The 26532-nt window shown below is 41.1% G+C and overlaps 5 protein-coding genes across 18 annotated transcripts in view; 4 read left to right on the top strand and 1 right to left on the bottom strand.

Moving 5' to 3' along the window:
* LOC118284313 (actin-binding LIM protein 1) overlaps nt 1-1041 on the top strand; it is a 37257-nt gene extending 36216 nt beyond the window's left edge. For all 12 annotated transcript variants that reach the window (XM_035607147.2, XM_035607141.2, XM_035607144.2 and 9 more), the window contains one exon: nt 10-1041. In XM_035607147.2, the coding sequence (XP_035463040.1) occupies nt 10-123 (114 nt within the window). In that variant the 3' untranslated portion in view covers nt 124-1041. The remainder of the gene's footprint in view (nt 1-9) is intronic.
* A 951-nt stretch (nt 1042-1992) lies between these two features.
* Nucleotides 1993-5468, top strand: LOC118284049 (probable E3 ubiquitin-protein ligase TRIML1). Its single transcript, XM_035606642.2, has 5 exons — nt 1993-3723; nt 3894-4115; nt 4220-4266; nt 4364-4506; nt 4596-5468. Exons 1-5 carry the CDS (start codon nt 3604-3606, stop codon nt 5165-5167), a joined length of 1104 nt encoding a protein of 367 aa, XP_035462535.1. The 5' UTR covers nt 1993-3603; the 3' UTR covers nt 5168-5468.
* Nucleotides 5469-5870: 402 nt separating this feature from the next.
* Nucleotides 5871-16534, top strand: habp2 (hyaluronan binding protein 2). Of its 2 annotated transcripts, XM_047335106.1 has the most exons (14): nt 5871-6025; nt 6281-6395; nt 6632-6745; nt 7069-7179; nt 7297-7413; nt 7517-7627; nt 7717-7888; nt 7972-8069; nt 8148-8562; nt 8693-8835; nt 9117-9251; nt 9418-9563; nt 9692-9849; nt 15723-16534. In XM_047335106.1, exons 1-14 carry the CDS (start codon nt 5966-5968, stop codon nt 15751-15753), a joined length of 1926 nt encoding a protein of 641 aa, XP_047191062.1. In that variant the 5' UTR covers nt 5871-5965; the 3' UTR covers nt 15754-16534. The 2 variants fall into 2 exon arrangements, with proteins under 2 accessions (XP_047191062.1, XP_035462525.2); XM_035606632.2 differs by lacking the exons at nt 5871-6025; nt 6281-6395; nt 6632-6745; ... (8 more) ...; nt 9418-9563; nt 9692-9849 and adding exons at nt 11510-11663; nt 11932-12058; nt 12261-12359; ... (7 more) ...; nt 14987-15121; nt 15282-15427 and having other exon boundaries at nt 15565-16534.
* Nucleotides 16535-16640: 106 nt separating this feature from the next.
* LOC118284046 (tripartite motif-containing protein 14-like) lies at nt 16641-19833 on the bottom strand. The gene is made up of 6 exons (XM_035606635.2): nt 18649-19833; nt 18423-18518; nt 18091-18324; nt 17946-17968; nt 17712-17845; nt 16641-17621 (listed from the first exon to the last, which is right to left on the bottom strand). The coding sequence occupies exons 1-6, from the start codon at nt 19243-19245 to the stop codon at nt 17026-17028; spliced, it is 1680 nt and encodes a 559-aa protein (XP_035462528.1). The 5' UTR covers nt 19246-19833; the 3' UTR covers nt 16641-17025.
* Nucleotides 19834-20277: 444 nt separating this feature from the next.
* LOC118284043 (delta-1-pyrroline-5-carboxylate synthase) lies at nt 20278-26444 on the top strand. Of its 2 annotated transcripts, none has more exons than XM_035606630.2 (17): nt 20278-20435; nt 20847-20965; nt 21086-21237; nt 21418-21567; nt 21670-21774; nt 21873-22031; nt 22331-22421; nt 22965-23089; nt 23187-23331; nt 23416-23489; nt 23604-23703; nt 24073-24293; nt 24405-24542; nt 24649-24844; nt 25029-25150; nt 25345-25627; nt 25753-26444. In XM_035606630.2, exons 2-17 carry the CDS (start codon nt 20869-20871, stop codon nt 25932-25934), a joined length of 2340 nt encoding a protein of 779 aa, XP_035462523.2. In that variant the 5' UTR covers nt 20278-20435; nt 20847-20868; the 3' UTR covers nt 25935-26444. The 2 variants fall into 2 exon arrangements, with proteins under 2 accessions (XP_035462523.2, XP_035462524.2); XM_035606631.2 differs by having other exon boundaries at nt 20301-20442.
* Nucleotides 26445-26532: the final 88 nt, after the last annotated feature.

Here is a 26532-nt window from a genome sequence, read left to right as displayed (position 1 = left end):
CAATTCTAGCGCCACTTAGCACCCGAAACGTTCTTTGACATCTTTGGAATGGAGATCCAGGAGTTTGACAGGCTTCCCCTGTGGAAACGCAACGACATGAAAAAGAAGGCCAAGCTCTTCTAGCACTCAGAGCGGCATGCATATACTGTACATTCATCCAGATAGCACACAACAACTGTAATCTAGATGTAGGTTTTGGTTTATTTTGTTTTCTCTCTGGTTTTATTTTGTTTCATCCTGACATTATTAAGGAAGCCACAAACTGGACTCTTTGTTGCTTTGACGCCTCCTGAGACTGCGAGCTGAATGATTTGTCCAGTTAGACTTGCAAAGGAATGGGAATCTCTTCCATGTTCAAAAATGACAAAGAATGAGAATGAACGATAAATAGGGTCATGTTATTTGGTTTGACTGCGCTCGTTTTACTTCTTGCTTTGCTTTGAGTGGAACTGCTCTCCTTTCTTTCTTGCTTGTTTATTCTTACTATTCGTTGCTGTTGAGTCCTGTGGAACTTTGTAAGTACAGTAGAACCTCATGGCGCCATTACAAAATGTCCATGCTTGTAGCTTGAACATGTGTCAGCTTTCCTTTGCTTGGGCTGAAACAGTTTTAGTCCAAAGTTTGCAAGAATCGGCTCAGTGAGTCTTGGAATAAAAAACAAAACAAACCCTGGGAAAGCAGTCAGCTGACCCTGTTTTTCCAGATCGACATGGAAACGAATGATCCAAGCACCTACACATCATCAGTCTCCTTCCCCTGGCTACTGTTCATGCCAAATATCCATCTGACCCTGACAAAAAGAAAATGTCTCTCTTCTCAGGCTCTCATAAACATGGCAGACACGTTCCCTTTACATGTATTGGAAGTACAAATCTTAATATATTTTATTGCCATATCCAACATAATATAAACCATCAATTAAAAGAACACATAATGTAAGAAGCAACTGTATTTGAAAGTACTGTTTTATAAATGAAAACCCACACTGCCATTTGTTGTATTGAAATCTAAGCCAATAAAGCTTTAAATCACCACAAATCATATGATCCTCGGCTATACCAAAGGTACCCGCCGCCTCTTTTCTGTTCTCTGTTTTCTTCTTTGCATGTCACCAATAAACACACTGGTTCAGTGATGAGATGTGACACAGGGTGAGAGGTAGTCTGAGGACTTGTTGACTTTTACGGGGGCGAATCAGATGGTGGAGTCTTTTGACCTTCGATACCAAAAATACTGATTATTTGGAGTCCCTGTGAGGAAACATGTTTTTAACTCTGGTGAAAATACTTATATTTATGAATACTTTTCATATGCAAGTATAAATACATACCTAATCGCAGATTGTGCCTCGGAAGACCATATCCCATTTACAGCTAACCATGCGCTGCATATACAATATAACTGACCATTTTCCAAAGCAGGCCAGTTGACCAGCTCCTAACATTGTAAAAAGTCTTAATTCAAGCTACAGGGATTTAAAACAAATGTAGCAATTTCAATCTTGCCATAGAACAATAAGGCACCACTGTGAACATTAAATAATTCTCTGATCTCCCAGTTATCTTTTTGTGTTAACACAGTTGCAAGCAGTGATTATTTGATGCATTCAAGTGCAAGTGGGGAGGCGAGGTGAGAGACTTTGCTCACATGTCCAAGTCTTGCATTTGTTTCTATCTAATGCAAGAAGCTACCTAATTAGTTTCCCGCTGCTTTTTATGTCCATTTATGTTGTTTTAAACCTTTTGGTTTGCATTTCCAGTAAAATGTTTGTATATTCATTGAAGCAGTGCTACAAAGCAGCTAACTCTCAATAAAATTATTTTTTTATTGATTATTCCAGAGATTTAGCATTGCACCATTACAAGTCAGGCTCACGGTTAACTTTGGGGGGGGGGGGGGGGGGGGACCATAGGTCGTCTTATTTTGTTCCACGTCTCCCTAGTTTTTGCCTAAATCTGGTGTCTACGTTACCAACGAGGCAATATGACTGTTGACCTTCTGGTTGGAGGTTCCCAAGTGTTATGCTAGAAGTGGTAAATGTTAATACCTTGAGTTGTTGTCCGCCTCAGTCAGTGATGAGGAGCGGACTATAGAGGTCTGGATAACTCACTTGTTTCTAACGCCACACACTCAGAGGTTTTATTTATTTATTTATTTCATTTTCAAACTTGTAATCCTCAAACCCTAAACAACGCTGGTTAAAAAGGTGAGATAGTTTGAGGACATTTATCAGACATGGTGTGCAGCTCCCTCTGAGCAACAATAGACTTCATGTCACATTGATGGTTTAGATTTGGTCTACTTACATAAACAATGTTTAAAGTCTTTCCAATTTTAATTTCCATGTTTACTGAACTGCGTAATGACTCCCTGAAGAGCAGGGAAAATATATTTAAAGATCTTATCCAGACAATTTATAAAAAATACTCTTCTTCCACAAACAAATTCAATAAACCAGTAAAGAATTCTTAAAATTGCCCCTACCCCTTATTCTCATAAATATGCAAATATAGGAGTTTACCACTAGATGCAATAGATCTCCCACTTCAACTTAAAATCGCTTGGCACTGGAGGTTTCAACACACTGACCTTGTGTAACTCGGCACTTCCAAAGCGAGTCGTCATGTTACCAGATCACCCGGTGCACTTGTCAAACTAAGATGGATGGTGATGACAGAGAGTGCTTTGGAAAATGGTCAACAGTGGTGTAAAGTATGAATCCATTTCTACTGACAAATAAAGGGAAAATCATATGAGTATGGTCCTTCAAGAAATACAAAAATAAAAGGAAGGGGATAACAACTGGGAACTTTAGAAGAGAGGAGAAATAAATCATACTCCATTGTACCTTCATAACCGGCACCGTGAAGTAGAAAACAAAGGTTCCTTCTCAAATGTAGAGCTACGGAATTTGAATAATGTCATATGAGGAGAACAACTAGAACCAAGTAATGTAATACTATATCATATATATTTACTGTAGGTGGATCAAACACGATTAATCTTGAATCTAAAATGAGTAACTAAGTGATTATTTTCCTGATTCTTTCAATTACACAGTAAGAATATGGAATCTGGGCTGTATAATATAGTCGTGGCTGTTTGCCCTTTAATCACACAAAATGAATACGTTATGCAGGCTGTAATATTAAGTACTGACTGTTCTCCTCTTTAGTTTTTCATAACACAATAAACAGTTTGGTAGCACCAATTTCTTTGGCCAAAATTCAGTTTTGCCAGGGCTGTACTTAATATTTATAATTTATTTGTCCTTTCTACCAAGTTATTACCGCCCTGCTCCCCATGATCTTGCTAGTAGTATCTTTAAGCAACTTAATTGTATAAAGACACAAATTACACTGTAAATCATGGGCTGTTTATCTAATTTTCCCTCTGTGGGAGGCAGTTCAACAAACACAGACACACTACACTGTGATGGGATGGTTTTCAGCTTGATTGAGTAAAAGCCTGCAGCGCTCTTACAAGAAAAGTCAATAAGAGACTGAAGACAGTCAGTCGATCCCATAATAAACTGCTTCTGCAGCTGCACCTCACCCCCAAAAAAGGTTCTAACCTCACTGGTGTTAAACAGAGTTTTGCTGAATGTGTGTGCAACCCTTTCTACAGGAGACATTAGAAAAGCATCAGGAGTGTCTAAAGAGGCAAAGAGAAGCAGTGAAACACAGACTGAAGAAACTAGCAGCACGGCAATCAGAAATCAGTGTAAGTTCAGACTAGCCAGTGTTGAAATTTTGCCACAACATAAAATCTTTTTGTCTTTGTTAAGAAATCATCTTTGTAAATAAGTTATCCTGCAACAAAAACACTGACACTATAATTCCACCTATGATCAGGCAGTATAATAAAATCATAAATGCTTATGCCTGACTCAGAAAAAGTCCTCTGTGATAAGGGACAGCATCATCAGGAAATATCAGGAGATCCAAGCCGTCCTGGATGAGGACCTGAGGATGACCCTGTCCCACCTGGAGATGGAGGAACGGGCTGCAGTCTCTGCTCTGGATGGTCTGATGGAGAGGAACTGTTCTCTTATCCAGGAGATAGAGCAGGACCTGGCCAGGCTCACTGTGACACTAGACCAGACCGATACAATGGTGTTTAAAACTGACTGCTGCAAAATCCAGTGGATCAAATAGGATTTACATTCTCATTTGTGAACTAAGTGTTGTGTGATATTGATTTTTCTGCTTTTCCACAGTCTTTCTTTTCATACCCTGAGCAGCAAGACACAGAGACAGTGGACAGGTAAGGACTCAAATCATAACTTATTTCTTTTAAAAAGCTTTAATTTGGAACAGTGGAGCAAAAGTTGATCTTTCTCCATATGGTCTGCCTCCTCCAGAGTGATGGATCTGCTGAGCAGGACGGACCCAAGCAGTGTGAGCCTGGACGAGGCTAAAGCTGAACAGATACTCAGCCTCACCAACAAGATGCTTCTGCTATTCTGCTCACAGACACCTATAATCCAGAAACTCGTCAAGAGTTGTCAGTTCACATGAAATTTATACAGAACTTATTGGACATCCTTAGCATGTTGCCTTTTCTATATAAAAATGTGAAACATGTGTCTCCAGATTCCACTGAGGTGTGTCTCGATGCAGAGACGGCCCATCCAAAGCTGATCATCTCCCACCAAGGGGACCGCGCAACCTACACAAACACGTGGCAGCAACTTGAGGACCAGCCTGGACGCTTTGACACCACCCTCAATGTCATCAGCTTGCAAAGTTTCAGCTTTGGACGCCATTACTGGGAGATTGATGTGACTGGGAAAACCTACTGGGAGCTGGGTGTCACCTACCCCACCATTTCTCGCAAGGGCACCACTGAGGACTGCTGGCTGGGCCGGGGGGACGAGTCTTGGTGCGTTGAGTTCTTTGATGGCGAGTATACAGCCTGGCATGGAGGGGTTCCCCATCAGCTGCCTTTCACAAAACGCTTCTGTCGGATTGGTGTGATCTGCAGCTTCCCTGCAGGACTAGTGACATTTCTTGAGGCAGACAAAATGGCGCCGCTGTTCTCGTTCTGCGCAGGAACCTTCTCAGACTGCCTCCACCTGGCCCTGTGCCCTGGTCATGACCACAACGGCACCAATGCAAATCCTATCGTAATCTGTAATGCTCCATCTCCTACCAGTGATCTCTGATTAGCGGCTAGGATTATGATTCCTTATAATCAAGTTAAATTACTACACATTCAATACAGTATGTTTATTTAACTTTCAGATAAACATGAAGACATATGCACATATACATATGCACATATATAGTATGTACATTAGGTCCATCTCAGGAAAACATTTAGCTAATGGGTCACCCACGATAAGAAGAGTTATACAGGCGAATAGACGTGGGTTTTTTTTATGTGCTTGGGGAATAAATATCCCATCTGATTAAATGCACAATTTCCAAACTTAGTTTACTTACCTATTTATTTAGACTAACTATTATAAGTATGTTATTTTTATATATATATATATATATATACATATATATATATATATATATATATGTATGTATATATAAATAGCTAAATGTTTTCCTGAGATGCACCCAATGTACGTAGGTGGATCCAAAGTCTATATTCAATCAAACAATGGGCTCTTTGCAAATGTGCCCTCTGAGCTTTTGTGTTGAATGTGAGTGCATGCTTAGCCTTTGATCAAAAATCATTTGAATGAATATTAATATAGTATTTCAAAGGGGGAAGTAAGTGATTTTGATTTTGCACAATTTGTTTGTTCATTAAACGTGGTTATGAAGAGTGTTCGTCCTGTTCCTATTATAAAATATTCAAGAGCACAGCAAAAATCATTAAGACTGACTCAGCAACCAGGATGGATGCCAGACAGCCCCCACTGAATCAAAGGTTAGTGTGCTAATATAAATGTTTGGAAGAGATTGATCATTCTGCTCTTCTGGATGTCCTCTGATCCTCTGGCATCATGAACCTGAAGCTCTTCTTCTTTTGCCTCTTCTTAGCGGTGCTGTTCATACCTGCTGATGTATGTATTTACTGTATGTAATGTATTATACAGCAATTGTGCATCAATAAGCAAATGTATTGGCTCACATTTACATTGTTGCAATGTTTAATTATGGATTTCGCTGCTAATAAACCGACAGCAGAGCTTGCTGTCCATGTTTTTGTTTCAAAAGATGATTAATTCATTCAGATTTTACAAAGCAATTGCACATCATTTTTCTTATCATCATGATTCATGTGTGGTGCTGTTTGTGTGGTGCTTTTTTAAATTTAGCTGAAAGATAAAAAGGACAAAAAACATCCTCGTCGGCATTATGATGAGGGAACTTTGCTAATTTGGAATGATAGACTTCAGAAAAAGAGACCAATGTTCAAGGACATAATTAAAGGTAAGTGCTTCTCTTCAATTTATAATTCAATATAAGTAGTATTTTTTATTTAGAGAAAAGCTAAATATAAAATACATACATACAGTATGCATTTGACATTCAGTGTTTCTTTTTGACTTCACAATGCTTCACTGTAAACAGCAGTGAATATCGGTCAACTAAACCTAATATATGTGCAAGGAGAGAGGGGTAGATAGCAATGCTTTATACCTAATGAAAAAAAAATATTGTTTCAGACTCCTACTTTTCGATCGATGACGGAGCTGCTAGCGATGGTGATGGTAATGGTGATGGTGATGGTGATGATGATGATGATGAAGACTGGCTTTATAAACTTCAGAAGCCAGAAGGTAAGAAAGTTATCTCTCAGGTATTCTGACCGACTTAAGTTTAGGTTTTCACGAAATGTTGTGAAGCTGTTCCACGACTGTGTGTTTATAATGATCTGGTCTTTTGGATGAACAGGTTCTTTTAAACTGTATCAGTTTTTAGGAGTTTATCTGGCGAAATCGCTCCAGCGTGCAGGCGAATTTGGCAGGAGAACAAGATTCAGGCCATATTCCTAACACAAAATACTAATACAGATCTGCGTAATGTTGAATGTGCAGGCTACATTGCTTTGTAAAGCTCTTGTGTAAAGTTTGTTTCTTCCTTGAACTTTCTCATTTCTCAGGCCTATGCAACCCAAACCCTTGCTTACACAATGGAGTGTGTGAGCAAAAAGACAAGACAAAATTCAAATGTGACTGTCCCAAACCTTTCAAAGGAATGAGATGCCAAACAGGTTTGGAAAAAAATTATAATTTAATGTTGGGCTGCAGACTTGTCATTTCTGCACAATATAAAATGAGCAACACTGAATCAATACTACAACAATTCTCTTCATCTTGTATCGTTTCAGCTAAAAACAATTGTCGGAAAGGTTTATGCGGGCGTGGTGAATGTGTGCTGACTTCAAATCATCCATTTTATGAGTGCAAGTGCAAGGAGCCCTTCCAGCCACCAGACTGCAGAAGTTGTAAGGAGTAGTTCTTCATCAATACTAGACAGGATACCTCTTTTACACTAATTCCCATAGTCCCTGGAAGCAAGCTCACACTGTGTACTGTTTTTCTCCAAAGATGAATATTGTGACCCTAATCCATGTAAAAATGGTGGACGATGCTTCCTCGTTGGTATGGACTTTCATTGCCTCTGCCCTTCAGGGTACAAAGGAAATGTATGCGAAGTTGGTAAATGCTACGTCCTACATTATTTTTTCAGTGTAAGATATTAAGCATAATTACAACCCAAATGCTGATGAGTGTGTTACATATCATAGGCCCAGATGACTGCTATGTGGATGATGGAGAGTCGTATCGTGGCAATGTAAGTGAGGCTGAACCTGGGGACGAATGCCTGTACTGGAACTCACACTTCATCCTGGACAGTGGAACTAATCCCTTCACCTCATTTGAGGACAACGATGGACTTGGCCCTCACAACTTCTGCAGGTCAGGAGAAAATAGATAAGTGTATTCAAACTGCAGACAACAGCTACAAGGAGATGTTCACTCACTCATTTTCTATGACACAGAAACCCAGATGGCGATGCGACGCCCTGGTGTTTCTTCAGAAGAGGCCGCAGTTTACTGTGGGACTATTGTGATGTGAGGGAGTGTTCTACACCAACAGGTCAGCTTTAAAACTTCAGATCGCTTTTTTATTATGACAAAAAACAGTTGTGTTATCTTCTTCTGTATGTGTTTTCAGATGTGTCGCCAACTGAAATTATCCCCCCAGTCCCTGATCCCACTACTGCAAAGCCACAACCCACAAAACCTGAACCCACAGCAGACATCAAGCCAACAACTACCCAACTCCCAATGACTACTAAACCCCCAACAACTGAAAAACCCAGCCAGGCTCCTCAACCTTCCCCTGTACCCACTGATGGTCCTACCATCCCCGGCTCTACTGTCCCACCAGAACAATTCTCTACCTGTGGACAGCCTCAGCCTGAAAAGCCCCTTACTCGAATTTTTGGGGGTCTGAAGGTCTCTCCTGGGGCCCTGCCCTGGCAGGTGTCTTTGCAAGTGAGACCAAAGGACACTGACCGGGACTTCAGACACATCTGTGGAGGAGTTCTCATTGCCAGCTGCTGGGTATTGACAGCCGGACACTGCATGTAAGCACAATCATAATGACTACAAATCTGATAAAGAAAAGAAAAGAAAAAAAAGGTTTCTATAGTAGTCTGGAATAGTTTATCCATATGGACACAGTCTTTATCGAATTGTACGTTTGTGTTTGAACAGAGAACAAAATAAGGACATGCAGGTGGTAATTGGAGGTCTGTCACTGGATATGCCAGAATACACAGAGCAAACCCTACGAGTTGAAGAGGCTATTGTACATGAGAACTACACGGAGACTCCTACAGCTGTATACAGTGACAATGGTGATCCATATCTCTCTTATATAATATGAAGTATGCACTGACAGTATCAACAATATCAAAATTTAAAAAGAGCATGCTGAGAGCATCTTGATCCTTGTTTAGTTAAATAAGAATGGGATGTGAGAGAATCACCTGGGCGAGTGTCAAATAGTCTAATGTGTAATGAAATGATTGATGATACTGTATTTGTAGTCCATGAAGTAAAAAGTACAAGAAAGTAAGTACTTAATCATTGGATGTGTGATTTTGTTGTTACTTTTATCTGCACTGCTTCTCCAAAGCCTTGCTGAGGCTGAAGGGTACTGATGGAGTTTGTGCCAACGAGACCCAGTTTGTAAAGACAGCCTGTCTGCCCGATGCCCAACTGCCTGATGGGACAGAGTGCACCATTTCTGGATGGGGTGCCACTGATAAGGGTAAGCATATCCAGCCGCAAAATAAAAGACTTTTGATTTCATGATTTCTGGTTTCTTTTTTTATTTATTAAAGAACACTTTAAAGCTTGGATTTTTATTTTCAGGTGACTAATAAAAAACTGGATGCATTTATTGTTATATTTGGCTATTTCTCATGTGTCTGCAGCTGCGTATGGTTCCCACCACCTGCTGGAGGCCAATGTTTTGCTGATCAACCAGGACAAATGCTCTGAACGCGATATTTATGGCAGCGCCCTGGATGATACCATGTTCTGTGCTGGCCACCTGCGGGGAGGGGTGGATTCCTGCCAGGTTAGTGGAAGAATCTGGCTAGTTAATTCCCAATATGTGAGCAACTTTTCTGAGCATGTTATATATGTTCTGACAGCCATGTGCAGTAGTACATGTTCTATCTGGTCAGCTGTTTCCTCTTGTTTCAGGGTGACTCTGGAGGACCACTTACTTGTAAACTGAACAATACCAGTGTTATTTATGGCCTGGTGAGTTGGGGAGACCAATGTGGGAAGAAGAACAAGCCTGGGGTCTACACTCGGGTCACTCACTTCCTGGACTGGATCAAATCAAAGACTCAAGCAACATTTCCATCAGCAACATGCCATGGTTAATAAGGGAGCTTTTGAATTTTGTGCAGATAAAACTGCTATCCTGCTTTCAAGGCTATTTGATACTTACAAAAATGTAGTCATTGACTAAGCATTGTCACTTCAGTTTAACTGGATAAAGCATCACTGTCTGTGAACATTAAATAGCTCTCTGTTCTCCCAGTTATCTTTTTGTGTTAACACAGTTGCAAGCAATGATTGTTTGATGGATTCAAGTGCAAATGGGGAATAAAGGCGAAAACTTTGCTCACATGTCCAAGACTTGCATTTGTTTCTTTCTAATGCAAGAAACTACCTAATTAGTTTTACCCTGCTTTTTAAATCCATGATTTCCTCTTGTTTATCCCTTTGTTTTGCATTTCCAATAAAATGTTTGTAAATCCATGGAAGCAGTGTTAAGATAGATGGTGATCACAGAGAGTACAGAGATTTTGTGTGTAATTTTTTGGCATGTATCAGGCAACAATTAAATACTGACTGGTTCTTACTGGTACTTAAATGTAGGCACAGTGGAAGGAAACACAACTCAGGGGCAGAAGAGGGATAACAACTGGGAACTTTAGAAGAGAGGAGAAATAAATCACACTCCATTGTACCTTCATAACTGCCGCCGTGAAGTAGAAAACAAAGGTTCCTTCTCAAATGTAGAGCTATGGTGCTGCTGTAACGACCAAATTTCCCCATTTTGGGACAAATAAAGGTAAATCTTATCTAATCATTTCTTATGGAAGTTTAATAAAGTCATATGAGGAGAAAAACCATAACACAGTAAGAATATGGTATGTGGGCTGTATAATATAGTCATGGCTGTTTGCCCTTTGATTACACAAAATTAATATGTAAGTTCAGACGAGTCTAGGTGCGTTGAGTTCTTTGATGGCGAGTATACAGCCTGGCATGGAGGGGTTCCCCATCAGCTGCCTTTCACAAAACGCTTCTGTCGGATTGGTGTGATGTGCAACTTCCCTGCAGGACTAGTGACATTTCTTGAGGCAGACAAAATGGCGCCGCTGTTCTCGTTCTGCGCAGGAACCTTCTCAGACTGCCTCCACCTGGCCCTGTGCCCTGGTCATGACCACAACGGCACCAATGCAAATCCTATCGTAATCTGTAATGCTCCATCTCCTACCAGTGATCTCTGATTAGCGGCTAGGATTATGATTCCTTATAATCGAGTTAAATTACTACACATTCAATACAGTATGTTTATTTAACTTCCAGATATACATTAACATATATGCACATATATATGCACATATATTGTATGAACATTAGGTGCATCTCAGGAAAACATTTAGCTGTTATAGCTAAATGTTTTCCTGAGATGCACCTAATGTACGTGGGTGGATCCAAAGTCTACATTCAAACAAACAATAGGCTCTTGGCAAATATGCTCTCTGAGCTTTTGTGTTGAATGTTCAAATCATTTGAATAAATATTAATATAATATTTCAAAGGCGGCAGTGAGTGTCATTTTGATTTTGAACAATTTGTTTGTTCATTAAACGTGGTTATGAATAGTGTTCGTCCTGTTACTATTACAAAAAATTATTTTCAAAGAGCGTAGCTAAAATCAATAAAACTGACTCAGCAACCAGGATTGATGCCAGACAGCCCCCACTGAATCAAAGGTCATGTACTTACACAAATGTCTGGAAAAGTGTGAATGATCTGCCAGGCAGTGCACTCTCATTCTACCCTTCTGGATGTCCTCTGATCCTCTGCCATCATGAACCTGAAGCTCCTCTTCTTTTGCCTCTTCTTAGCGGTGCTGCTAATTCCTGCTGAAGTATGTATTTACTGTATGTACTGTATTATACAGCAATTGTCTGTCAATAAGCAAATGTATTGGCTCACAATTACAATGAGGCCATGTTTGATTATGGATGTATCTGCTCATAAAACTGCAGCAGAGCTTTCTGTCCATGTTTCTGTTTCAAAAGATCAATTCAAAATCTGAATTCATTCAGATTTTACAAAGCAACTGCACATCATTTTTCTTATTATCTTGATTCATGTGTGGTGCTGTTATTGGAATTTTTCTTTTTTTTATTCAGCTGAAACAGAAAAAGGACAAAAAACATCATCGGCATCATGATCATGATCATGAGCATGGGGTATCTGGCCATGGTAGGAGGGGAAAACATAACAAAAAGAGACCATCATTTGGGGACATAATTAAAGGTAAGTGCTTCTTTTCAATTCATAATTCATTATATGTAGTACATTTATGTATCTATTTGACATTTAGTGTTTCTCATTGTTTTCACAATGCTTCGCTGTAAACAGCAGTGAATATCTGTCAACAGTACCTAATATATGTGCAAGGAGAGAGGGGAAGACAACAATGCTTTGTACCCTAATGGAAAAAAAAATATTGTTCTAGACTCCTTCTTTGAGATCGTAGAGAGAGCTTACAGCAATGGTGATGACGATGATGATGATGATGATGAAGACTGGCTTTCTGAACTTCAAGAGCCAGAAGGTAATAGAATTAACTCTCAGGTATTCTGTCCAAGTGGAATGGCTGGACTCCATATGCAGAACATGATGTCAGAGACGATGAAGTTTTAAAGATTTTAACAGTCACCATATTAATTGAAAGCAGGTGAGAATTTCCAACCAGTCTTATTTTACAGAAATGGCAGGTTGTGGAGCAGGCAGAAGTCAAAAAGAGTCTGACTAACAGATTTGGACGTGTAATGAGGCAGAGCAGGCAAGGTAACGGAGCTTCAATGTACAAAAGCCTAGGAATTTGGCCGAAACCCTCACACTACTGTGAGTTCTTAGTGATCTGGTCTTTTGGATGAACAGGTTCTTTTAAACTGCATCAGTTTTTAGGAGTTTATCAGGTGATATGGCTCCAGTGTGCAGGCGAATTTGGCAGGAGAACAAGAATCCGGAAGCCACTCCCAGCCATGTGACAGACAGACAGAAACAAAGACCACACAATTGAACAGAGCACAGCAGGAATGAGGGAAAGGGATTTAGGCCATATTCCTTACATAAAATTCAAATACAGATCTGTGTAATGTTGAATGTGCAGGCTACATTGCTTTGTAAAGCTCTTGTTACAAGTTTGTTCCTTCCTTGATCTTTCTCATTTCTCAGGCCTATGCAACCCAAACCCTTGCTTACACAATGGAGTGTGTGAGGAAAAAGGCAAGACAAAATTCAAATGTGACTGTCCCAAACCTTTCAAAGGAAGGAGATGCCAAAAAGGTTTGAAAAAAATATAATTAAATGTTGGGCTGCAGACTTGTCATATACGCACAATATAAAATGAGCAACACTGAATCAATACTACAACATTTCTGTTCATCATGTTATCGTTTCAGCTAAAAGAATTTGTCGGAAAGGTTTATGCGGGCGTGGTGAATGTGTGCTGACTTCAAATCATCCATTTTATGAGTGCAAGTGCAAGGAGCCCTTCCAGCCACCAAACTGCAGAAGTTGTAAGGAGTAGTTCTTCATCAATACTAGACAGGATACCTCTTTTACACTATTTCCCATAGTCCCTGGAAGCAAGCTCACACTGTGTACTGTTTTTCTCCAAAGATGAATTTTGTGAGCCTAATCCATGTAAAAATGGTGGAGAATGCATCATCAATGGCAATGACTTTGACTGCGCCTGCCCTTCAGGGTACAGAGGACGTTTCTGCCATGTTGGTAAATGCTACGCCCTACATTATTGTTTTACTTTTTTCAGTTTAAGCATCATTACAACCCAAATGCTGATGAGTGTGGTACATATCATAGGCCCAGATGACTGCTATGTGGATGATGGAGAGTCATATCGTGGCAATGTGAGTGAGACCGATGATGAGGACGAATGCCTGTACTGGAACTCACACTTCATCCTGGACAGTGGAACTAATCCCTTCACCTCATTTGAGGACAACGATGGACTTGGCCCTCACAACTTCTGCAGGTCAGGAGAAAATAGATAAGTGTATTCAAACTGCAGACAACTGCTACAAGGGGATGTTCACTCACTCATTTTCTATGAAACAGAAACCCAGATGGCGATGCGATGCCCTGGTGTTTCTTCAGAAGAGGCCGCAGGTTACTGTGGGACTATTGTGATGTGAGGGAGTGTTCTACACCAACAGGTCAGCTTTAAAGCTTCAGATTGCTTTTTTATTATGACAAAAACAGTTGTGTTATCTTCTTCTGTATGTGTTTTCAGATGTGTCGCCAACTGAAATTATCCCCCCAGTCCCTGATCCCACTACTGCAAAGCCACAACCCACAAAACCTGAACCTACAGCAGACATCAAGCCAACAACTACCCAACTCCCAATGACTACTAAACCCCCAACAACTGAAAAACCAACATCTACCCAACTCCCAGTGATTACTATAGCCCCAACAACTGAAAAACCCAGCCAGGCTCCTCAACCTTCCCCTGTACCCACTGATGGTCCTACCATCCCCGGCTCTACTGTCCCACCAGAACAATTCTCTACCTGCGGACAGCCTCAGCCAAAAAAGCCCCTTACTCGAATTTTTGGGGGTCTGAAGGTCCCTCCTGGGGCCCTGCCCTGGCAGGTGTCTTTGCTAGTTAGACCAAAGAACACCAACCAGCAATTCAGACACATCTGTGGAGGAGTTCTCATTGCCAGCTGCTGGGTATTGACAGCCGGACACTGCATGTAAGCACAATCATAATGACAACAAATCTGATAAAGAAAAGAAAAGAAAAAAAAAGGGTTCTATAGTAGTCTGACATAGTCTTTATTGAATTGTATGTTGTTTGTTTTTGAGCAGAGAACAAAATAAGGACATGCAGGTGGTAATGGGAGGTCTGTCATTGGATATGACAGAATACACAGAGCAAACCCTACGAGTTGAAGAGGCTATTGTACATGAGAACTACACGGAGACTCCTACAGCTGTATACAGTGACATAGGTGATCCATTTTTCTCTTATATAATATAAAGTAGGCACTGAAAGAATCAACAATAGTGTCATGTGTAATGATATGTTTGATGAAAACTACTGTATTGGTAGTCCATGAAGTAAACAATCCAAGTAGTGAGATTGTAAAAGTACAAAAAATTGACTACTGTGGTTTTGTTGTTACTTTTATCTGCACTGCTTCTCCAAAGCCTTGCTGAGGCTGAATGGTACTGATGGAGTTTGTGCCGAAGAGACCCAGTTTGTAAAGACAGCCTGTCTGCCCGATGCCCAATTGCCTGATGGGATGGAGTGCACCATTTCTGGATGGGGTGCCACTGAGAACTGTAAGCATATTCAAACGCATAATAAAAGACTTCTGATGACTGGTTTCTTTTAGAGGCACTTTTTCTTAAGAACCTTTTAAACCTTGGATTTTTATTTGCAGGTGACCACTGCCTCTTGATGCATTTATTATTATATTGGTTATTTCTCATGTGTCTGCAGCTAAATATGGTTCCAACCGCCTGCTCGAGGCCAATGTATTGCTGATCAACCAGCACAAATGCTCTGAACGCAAGATTTATGGCAGAATCCTAGATAATACCATGTTCTGTGCTGGCCACCTAATGGGAGGGGTGGATTCCTGCCAGGTTAGTAGATGAAACTGGCTAGTTAAGTGCACACTTTCATTCACAATAGGTGAGTAACTTTTGCATGTTATATATGTTCTGACAGCCATGTGCAGTAGTACATGTCCTATCTGGTCAGCTGTTTCCTCTTGTTTCAGGGTGACTCTGGAGGACCACTAACTTGTAAGCCGAACAATGCCAGTGTTATTTATGGCCTGGTGAGTTGGGGAGACCAATGTGGGAGGAAGAACAAGCCTGGGGTCTACACTCGGGTCACTCACTTCTTGGACTGGATCAAATCAAAGACTCAAGCAACATTTCCATCGGCAACATCCAAAACAGTGTAGCAAAGGCCCTGGTTAATAATGGAACTTTTGAATTTTGTGCAGATAAATCTGCTATTCTGCTTTTAAGGCTCCTTCATACTTACAAAAATGTAGTCATTGACTAAGCATTGTCATTTCAGTTTAACAGGTTTTTATCTATTACATATGGACACAAGCTAAATCTGAAATCTACTGGTCATCTAATTTTCATATTTCCTTTATTTTTCTTTTGAAACTTTCTTTTATATTAGTCAGAAGGAAAAACACACAATCGATTTGAAATGTGACTCCTGTGAGCCCATTGTGGTAATCAGGTGGTCCATCAGATTCACATTAATCAGGTGTCTCAGTTCACCATTCCTTCTAGAAACAGAGACAAATGCATCAGTGTTCTTAAGCAGTGACATGACTTTCACAAAATGGTGAAAAATGCTACCGCTTGTTCGTTACTTCGGCCATGAGTGTCTCTTTATTCTGTTCTGCGCCTTCGCGTCTTCACTTCATGTCTTCACCGGGCCCATGGGTGGCAGAACTCGTAGTTACACCCCTGATCAAGACAAGAGTCACAGTGCTTGAATGTAAAAAACATCTTAAAAACCACAGATGGCCATGAAATGTACATTTTATTTACACAAATATAAGCTGCCTGTGGCATCCTACTTTTTATGGATTTGTCTTTGAGTAAGTGAATGCTTGCGGTTTCTACTCCAAATTCAACAAGTTTCTTATTTACCTCACCACTGTTTTTAAAGCTGATTATTTCATGCAAGGTTCAGCCGCAAAATAAACCAAAGAGAATGGATATTGTGTGAACAGTGTTATTTGGCCCCCATGTATATTTTTTTTGCTATGAGGCAGCAGCTCTGTTGGGCCACTGACATGTGAGAATGAATGAACGCATGCCCTTCATGGTCTAGTAACTGAGGGTCCTATTATACAAAGAAAAAGCCAGGAGTTTACACACGGGTCATTTACTTCCTGAAGTACATGCGGTCAAGCATGAGAGCTGCTAAGCTGCTGAACGAGTTGCTAGACTTTAGCACAGAAAAGTGCTGCTTGACTATGCACCCGATATCACTTGATTAAATATTTACTTTGAGAGGACAACTGCAGACACTGGAAAGGTAATATAGGAATGACTACATGACTAAAGACAAGACTAAATAAAAAAAAAAGGTTTCCCTAAACTATAATTATCCTACTTAACACCTTAATATGTACAGGAATACATATTTTACAGAATGTAAAAAATAATTTTAGTGACAAGACAGAGTTTATGATTGACCCCCAAGTTCACTCTTTATATCCATCAGTGTTTACATGCCACTCCCAGGGGTCCTCAATCCGAAACAATGTAAGAGGCTGTCTGTTCAGTCCATTCACGTCAATGCATGGATTTAACATGGGGTATAGTGGCTCTGTGCACTGCACACAGAAAGTGTGAAGCAGCGTCATTGCATCAGCATCGTAGAATGACAGCTCCCCCTTCTGGAAATTGGTCAGTATGCCCAGCTTTCTGACTCTCTTCCGCACTGCCAGTTGCTTCTCTAGGGTATCATGTAACACTAGGTACTGCCCATCTTCATGGTAGATGCACCAGGATGTGTTGTTGACACGCAGGCTGGAGGAACTCTGACTTGGTCCATCTTTTTTAACTGGCCCAGTAGTCACACCTATCAGCCAGTACGGTTTCTCCTGGACAATGATCTCCCAGTAGTGCTGGCCAGAAGCGAAACTCTCCTGAGCCAGGACACTGTACTGGGAGTCATATGGTTGAAGGCTCAGAGCCTCAAGTGCAGGCAGTCTTCTCCAGTGCACTTGCTTTCCGTCCGGGGCTATTTCCAGTTTGGGGTGGGCTGTCTTGGAGTCCAGAGCAGGAGAACTTAGATCTGCAAATAAAAACATTCAACATTCAGCACACAACTAAAGAGATAGTGGCTGTTTACTCTAGATTGGAGACCATTTGATTCCTTACTAACATGACCACATTCGTGGAAAGTGTTGGGACAGAGCCACAGAAAGGTCATCCACCAGCTTCTCTACTGTTCTCAGTTTCTCTGGGTCACACAGATCTCTGTCTACCATCTGGATAGGTACTAAATCCAACGGGTCACTATGATAAAAAACGAAAACCATTAACAGGCACAAATCATAGTAAAAGAAGCCAATAAGGTTGAAAAAAAGAAAAAAGAAAAGAGGAACGAGATACTGACCAAAGATTCTGTGCTGTGATTTGCTGTTGAATATAAACAATAATGTACAATTGTAAGTATTGCAATCCAAGAAAACAATTTTGCTGAATTGATACAACCCTTTCATGCTGTCACAGTAACACACTGTCATCACATAGGTAGCTACCTGCAGGAATCGCAGATCATTTGTGTCGTGGAGGAGCAATTTGCTGGAGGCGCGGAGACTATCTATCTCTTTCATCTGGGCCTCCAAGATGCCCCTCTGGGCGTCTAGCCACTCTGTCATGTGTGTCTCCTCTGCATGTATAATCTGCATCATTAGACGTTCATCACCATCCAGCACGACACGAATCCTGTTGTACTTGTCTGAGATTCTCTCTCTGAAATCGGCAGCAGACTTCTAAGAAATAAAAATTTACATTTTAATAGGAAAATAAATTCAAGAGGGAAACCAATGAATAAAAACACAGATACAAATAGATCTCATATTGATCTTACCACCGTTTGTGTGTACAGCGACTCTACGTCCTTGATTGCAAGTTCTGCTTCACTTCTCCTCTTCAGCAGTTGATTCATTGTGGTCTCTAACATGCCCTAAAGACATATAAGAAATATAACAGGCCTATGGAAAATGAATACCCTGACGAGGAAATCAAACAATTACCATGTCATTAACCAGAAAATGAAGCACGCAAGTCAATGACAAAACAATTCTCATATTCACCTTGAAGTGTGCACAGGCTTCATGGAGTTGAGACGCCTTGTGGTTCTTGTGCACGCCAACCAGGACACACAAACAGCACACAGGGACCCTCTCCTCCATGCAGAAGAGCTTGAGCTCATCACGGTGCTCCCTGCACTTCAGAGACAGAGGATCTCCCGTAACCTCCACAACCGTGTGCTCCCTGAGAACAGACCTCTGCTTGTGCAGCAGGGTGTGAGCCTGGCACAGTGAGGCGTCACAGGTCAGACAGGTGCTCACGGCCACGGATGGCGTCTCTATGCAGTGGTCACAGTGGATAGTAGAAGGTGACTTAGGTTCCCTGCTTGGACTTGTTGCCTGTAGCGGTGCTGTCGACAGCCTGTTAGTGGTAAAGTCCTTCACTTTGGTTTGAAGACTGCTGTTTATCTCCAGCGTCAGGTCAGAAGGGAGGAATATCTGACACTCTGGACAGAAGGTGGGGCCTTCATTTAGCCCATCTGTTTCCCAGACAGCCTGGATGCAGGTGAGACAGAAGTCATCTCCACACTGGAGTGTCACTGGATCTGTGAAGAAATCCTGGCAGACGGGACACTTCAAAGTTTCCTCAACAGTCCCCATAGCTCTGCTGGCACCTGCTACGGCAGCTCAGTGTGCTCCGTGCTCCTAACCTTCCTGCTCATGAATGTTTCACAGGCCTCTCTTGGCATGCGCATGCCACTCATGTGCCTAAGTGTCAGATTACAAAAGGATGAGATGATATATTCCAGGGGACATTTCAAACCATGGACTTCAGGGGACCACACAATCGAATGGCAAGTTTCCTACAAACCCTGTTTGAGCAAAAATAAATGAACATTTGAACATTATTTGTCCTAAATGCAGTTACATTTAAAAACTGAAATAAATGAATAAATAAATATAGAAGTTAGTGTGAAAATTAATTCTTGAAAAGTGGTTTGACAAAATAACCTTAACAAAAGGGCAAAATGTTCCCCTTTTCAGGGGCTTATCTCTAGGTCTTCATCAGTAAATGGAATTGCTGGGCTGCATGTGCATGATGTGTTAGAAAGTGGACTTTGAGTAAAGATTGTTTTTAGAGAAAAATATTCTTATTTTGTCAAAAAAAAAATCTATTATCAATTCATAAAATCTTCCCGCAACACATCCATGGACCCTGTGACTTTACTTCCCATAGCTACGTACGTAGTGTCCGCCCATCTAAAGTACTATTTTTACGTACGTAGTGTCCTCCCATCTAAAGTACTCTTTCTACGTACGTAGTGTCCGCCCATCTAAAGTACTATTTTTACGTACGTAGTGTCCTCCCATCTAAAGTACTCTTTCTACGTACGTAGTGTCCGCCCATCTAAAGTACTATTTTTACGTACGTAGTGTCCTCCCATCTAAAGTACTCTTTCTACGTACGTAGTGTCCGCCCATCTAAAGTACTATTTTTACGTACGTAGTGTCCTCCCATCTAAAGTACTCTTTCTACGTACGTAGTGACCGCCCATCTAAAGTACTCTTTTTACGTACGTAGTGTCCTCCCATCTAAAGTACTCTTTCTACGTACGTAGTGTCCGCCCATCTAAAGTACTCTTTCTACGTACGTAGTGTTTCTCTCAGCTTTCCATTCGAACGCATCCAGACATCTTGCGTATATGTCGTTCGTGAATAGCTAATTTGTGGCGCTTCCGACCAACGTGTACTTGTGGATGTGGCAGAAGCGTCAGCCCGGCTTACGACGTGTCCGACTGCGGTGCCCTCACAAGTGTTGTTGTGGTTCGTGAAGATTCTGACGTTGTCAAGTAAGTGGTGCGTTTGTACAAAGTTAATTTGGTCAGAAATAACCGCTAAGCTAGGCCGTGAGGTACTGTGAAAGCTAACGCTAGCTAACACGAGCTAGCCCCAGGTGCCTCCTGTAAAGTAACATGCTAACTTCGTTGACTTGATGCGGGGTGTTGTTGTGGTGACTAGTGACTGGCTAGCTAATGTTCCTAAGCGAACGTGTGCAGACAGCATCTAAACTGGGTCAGTGTGACAAGTTGTGACAACACTGAACAATGCTAAACTCAGTGACACATGACTGAAATGATGCTAATATTAATGTGAACGTTTAGACGTTTAGCTCTCTTTTTAGAGAGCCGTCCATACACTTTATGTCTATCATAACTTAAAGTTGCCCATATCAGACAAGGTTTGTGTGTTTATCATCACAGTTGCCCCTCAACCGCCAGTGCCATGTTTGCCAGGCTGGCCCTCTGCTCCCGCCAGCCATCCAGAAACTGGCAGTCGAATGGCTCTCCAGTCTCCATCAGAGCCTTTTCACAATCTAAAAGTAAGTGTCCAGCAGATCTCTGACCCGAAGTGACCACTGTTCTCACCATCTCTTTGACACGTATGCTACAATGGTTCATGCTGACATGCATGGAAATGTGACTGTTGTTATTCTCTGCAGTCTACCTGCCACGTCCCCACGGGAAGTCCTTTGCCCACCGCAGCGAGCTGAAGCAGGCCAAACGCATTGTGGTGAAGCTGGGGAGTGCTGTGGTGACACGCGGTGATGAGTGCGGCCTGGCTCTGGGGCGACTGGCCTCAATAGTGGAGCAGGTAAAGCTACATTAATTGAGTTGATGCAGGCAAGAGTAGACATTTTGTGGGTGATGGTTAGTCTGAGTGTGAACACATGTGGGCTCGTCACACATAATAAAGCATAAATCCCTTATTCTGAGGTGTAATCTGGGCCTGAATGATGATCTTGAATGTTATTATCTGTGCGTGTCTTATCAGGTGGCGGTGCTGCAGAATCAAGGGAGGGAGATGATGATCGTCACCAGCGGTGCTGTGGCGTTTGGGAAGCAAAGACTGAGACATGAGATCCTGCTCTCTCAAAGTGTCAGACAAGCCTTGCATTCTGGACAGAACCAACTCAAAGAAATGGTGAATAATAAATAGTGACATAATAATTACACAAAATATTAGGTATACATTTGTTGAATGTTGTTGAAGTTTAACTTTTGTGAAATAAATTGTTTTTTACAGTCAATTCCAGTATTAGAAGCAAGGGCATGTGCGGCTGCCGGACAGAGTGGTCTGATGGCGTTGTATGAAGCTATGTTCACCCAGTACAGCACCTGCACTGCACAAGTATGTACTTTGTGTGATTTTCATCACAGAATACAATGCTGACAGCGAATGATGTGAATATGACTCCATTTATTACATTTCTGTCTACATTTCTGTAGATTCTGGTCACCAACCTGGATTTCCATGATGAGCAGAAGCGTCGCAACCTGAACAGCACACTCTATGAACTGCTGCGGATGAACATAGTCCCCATCATCAACACCAATGATGCTGTTGGCGCACCCCCTGTTCCCAACAGTGACCTACAGGGCGGAAATGTGGGTACTGTGTGAAGGGCATGCTGGGAATGCTAAATGTGGCCCTGAATTGTGATGGTAGAAGGCTTAAAGCCTGCATAACTTAAGACGTATGTTTTTTTTCACTTATATTCCCACCCACACTAACATTTTGCTTCTTGGACATATGGTTTAGTTTTATGGAGAGAGCATATGAATGTACGTCATTTATTTTTGCAGCTGAATGGGGCTGGGGGGCTCATAAACTGTTGTTCTACCGTAGACTGTGACATTCGGTGATTTGAATTTTGGCCTAATGAAATACAATTTTTGTATTTCAGGTGATGAGCATCAAAGATAATGATAGCTTGGCTGCCCGGCTGGCTGTTGAAATGAAAGCAGACCTCCTCATTGCCCTGTCTGATGTTGAAGGTACTGATAAAACCAGTAATTTTGTGTGATGTGATTTACATGAAGACATTCATATCGGTTAACTTTATTTGCTGTTAAATGTTTTCAAATGATCTACAACTAAGAATTAAATACATAATTTAATTAATTTGTCATTATTCATAAATACAATGTTATTACTAAATATAATTATTTTTTGAGTAACAAAACAGTTGCCCAAAGTTCAAATCAGTGTTTTCAAAGTTTTGTGACCTGCAATCTATGTTTTTGAAGGGGTAACCCCCCAAAAAGTTTGGTAACTTTACACAATAAATTAAGAGTTTATGGTTACAGTATATAATTGACACAAGTTAAACTGATTTAAGCATGAGCAATAACAATTCTCTTTTCACCTTTTTAATAGGCCATTTTTGCTTTGCTTGTACTTATTATCTTATTTCAGTAAGTCATATGTAAAAGTAAAAGGTTTGACAATAAATATACACCGCAATTTTTTTTCTTGATGAAAACATATTAGTGTCTTCTTTGGTTCTATGAAAAATTAAAAAAAAATCTACCCAACAGGCTTATATGACAGTCCCCCAGGAACAGATGATGCCAAGCTTATCGACATATTCTATCCTGGAGACCAGCAGTTGATCACGTACGGCACCAAGTCAAGAGTCGGCATGGGTGGCATGGAAGCCAAGGTCAGCATGACAGAAAAAATTTGATGTGTACTTGTTTCAACTGGACTGAGTTTGCAGAATGATGTAAAGTTATACTCTGGAATTTTGTCTGAATCAGGTGAAATCAGCGCTGTGGGCACTAGAGGGTGGGACGTCTGTTGTCATTGCCAGCGGCACACATCCTAAAGTCACAGGCCACGTCATAACAGACATTGTGGAAGGGAAGAAAGTTGGCACTTTTTTCTCAGAAGTGAAACCTGCAGGTAGTTGGTAGAACCATTTGTAGAATATTTGAGTCACTTGTTTTTGTCTTTTTATATTTGATGCGTGCATTTTGAAACCACTAGGTCCAACTGTGGAGCAGCAGACAGAGATGGCCCGGCACGCAGGCAGGTCTTTGGCCTCCTTGAACCCTGAACAGGCAAGTTTCTTGTGTCTTAATTGTTGTGTGGCTAACTGCGTGAAGTGAAGTTTAAAACACTAGTATATGAAGATGATTGTAGTTTCATATTAATATATGTGTTTGCTTTTCCAGAGAGGAGAGATCATCTACTCTCTTGCTGAGTTGCTCACAGAAAAGAAAGATGAGATTCTCAGTGCCAACAGGAAAGACCTGGAGTTAGCAACAGCATCAGGTACAGAGTCACGGAGAAAAGACACTGATAAACATAATCCACAGCCACAGATTATGATGAAAGAGGAAGAGCTAAACCAAATTGCCATATACTAGATGTTTTGCAACAAGGATTTCTCAAGAGAGGCAGACAATTTGACAAGACCTTCAATTGTTATGCACTTTGTGAAAGGGACAAGTGTTTTTTAGAAGTCAAAACACAACTGCATGAATTGGATGCTTACTGAGTCACAGTACTAGAATCATTGAAATACAATCAGTGCTTGAATTGCATAATGTTGAGTCAAATTGTGTCAAATCTCGCTGCCTAAAATTTGGAGATGAATCGTATTGCATTAATAGTATTTTTTTTATTTTCCCCCCCATATAGGTCGTCTCTCCCAAGCTCTGATCAACCGCCTGAGTCTGTCAACTGCTAAACTCAACAGCCTAGCCATTGGTCTTCGTCAGCTTGCTGTTTCCTCGATGGACAGCGTGGGTCGGGTGATAAGGAGGACCAGGGTGGCCAACAACCTGGAGCTGGAACAGATCACTGTCCCCATTGGTGTCCTGCTGGTCATCTTTGAGTCTCGTCCTGATTGTCTCCCTCAGGTCAGTCAAGTCCAACACTAATCACCATTAGCCTCTGGTGATGAGTTTTTTTTTCTTTTTCTTTACAACTGTCTTCGTTAAAGTTTTCATGTATTTGATATTGCGTTTCAGGTGTCAGCTCTGGCTATTGCCAGTGGAAATGCTCTGCTACTGAAGGGGGGTAAAGAAGCTGCCAACACTAATAAAATTCTACATCAACTAACCCAGGAAGCTCTTTCCATCCATGGAGTGTCAGACGCCATTCAACTGGTAAAACTGAAGGCATTGCAATATCTAAACACAGTGTTCATTTTTTTTTTATATGATCACAATATGTTCTCAGATATTCTGTACTATTCTAAACATTGACATGTAGGTGAGCACGCGTGAAGAAGTTGAGGATCTCTGCAGACTAGAAAAGATGATAGACCTGATCATTCCCCGGGGCTCGTCCCAGCTGGTCCGGGAAATCCAAAGGGCAGCTAAGGGTATTCCTGTACTGGGCCACAGCGAGGGCGTCTGTCACGTCTACATAGACAGTGATGCCAGCATAGACAAGACCATTGATATTGGTATGTTTCCCGTGTGTAGTTGTGAAGTTTTGTTTGCTGTGGTTGAGTCAGTGTTTTACAGGTTGCACACCTAGTAGTTGTACAAGTAATTGACTAATACACTTTTAATCAATATAATTATAAATGTACTTGATTGGGTAACCTAGAACCACTGAATTATGGACTAACTTGTGTTTCATTCTAGTCAGGGACTCCAAATGTGACTACCCTGCAGCCTGCAATGCAATGGAGACTCTCCTTATTCACAGAGATTTGTTGCGAACTCCTATATTTGACCAGATCATTGATATGCTGAGAACAGAACACGTAAGAAACCTTCAGAAACCCTGCCTAATTTGGGCACACATAGATAAATGGAATGATAGAATAAAGGGTTGGTTCAGACCAATCGCAAATTTATTGCGCAATGAGACTACATACAAAGTCAAAGACACTTTCAGGAGAGAAAGTTTAGTTATTTAATTTTGTTAATAAATTATTGTGTAATTGTTTTCTCTCAGGTCAAGATCCATGCCGGCCCCCAGTTTGCATCCTATTTAACTTTCAGCCCGTCCGAGGTGAAGTCTCTGAGGACAGAGTATGGGGACCTGGAGTGCTGCATTGAGGTGGTAGACAGCATGCAAGATGCTGTGGACCACATCCATAAATATGGCAGCTCCCACACTGATGTTATTGTCACAGATAATGAAGAAACAGCTCAACAGTTTCTGCAGCAGGTGGACAGTGCCTGTGTATTCTGGAACGCCAGCTCTCGCTTTGCTGATGGCTACCGGTTTGGTCTAGGTATGTACACTATCAGGCATGCTTTTATTCCTCAAAGCAATTATATTGTCTTGTTAATGGATCTAGATTATCACCGTCTTGAAAAATGGGACAGAAGAGTTAATTTTTCAGTGCTCATTTTGCAGGAGCTGAAGTTGGTATCAGTACAGCACGGATACATGCCAGAGGTCCAGTGGGCTTGGAGGGGCTTCTGACCACCAAATGGATCCTTCGAGGGGAAGGGCACACAGTGGTGGACTTCTCTGAGCAAGGCAGTTTGAAATATCTACATGAGAACATCCCAGTCCCCCACAGGAGTTTTAATTAGTTGCCCAAACAGAGAGCCATCACCAGGAGTGAAAATGACTTACGTTTACCCAGTTATTTCAAGGTGTGTCTCCTGATAGCACTTAGCTGCAGCTTCATCACCTGTGTAAATTCACTATGTTGGTCAAGGAAGCTTTCATGCAGAACTGAGGCTAATCTTACTGGACCTGTGAACCTGTGCATAAACCACAAGTCTTTTTTAAGATAAATACTCATCTCCTGAAAAAAATGACTGGTTGTACCTCAACTGATAAAGTAAACCAATTCCGTTATGTACGTGTGACACGTAATAGGTGAAACAAATGGTATACAGACAAAGCTGTTAAATCTGTATAGTCCGTTTTATAGTGGCAGAAAAATAAATCATTGCCCCAGCTGTGATTTTCTAACTTATTTTTCTATGAACAAACTCTCCCTCGCTGTTTTTGTAATTGACTGTTTGTGCAGGATCTTGGTTCAGTTTTATTTTCTTGTCTTTTTTGCACAGATGTAATAAATATGCTGTACAGTTCTTTACTCATGTTTTTTGTGTTTTACCTGTCACAAATGGGCTATTTGTAAATCTGCATCATAATGTTCCTGGTTTACAAATGCATTCA

Source organism: Scophthalmus maximus, chromosome 10 (genome assembly GCF_022379125.1).
Source record: "Scophthalmus maximus strain ysfricsl-2021 chromosome 10, ASM2237912v1, whole genome shotgun sequence".
Classification (NCBI taxonomy): Eukaryota; Metazoa; Chordata; class Actinopteri; order Pleuronectiformes; family Scophthalmidae; genus Scophthalmus; species Scophthalmus maximus.
This window is presented reverse-complemented; position numbering and strand designations above follow the sequence as displayed.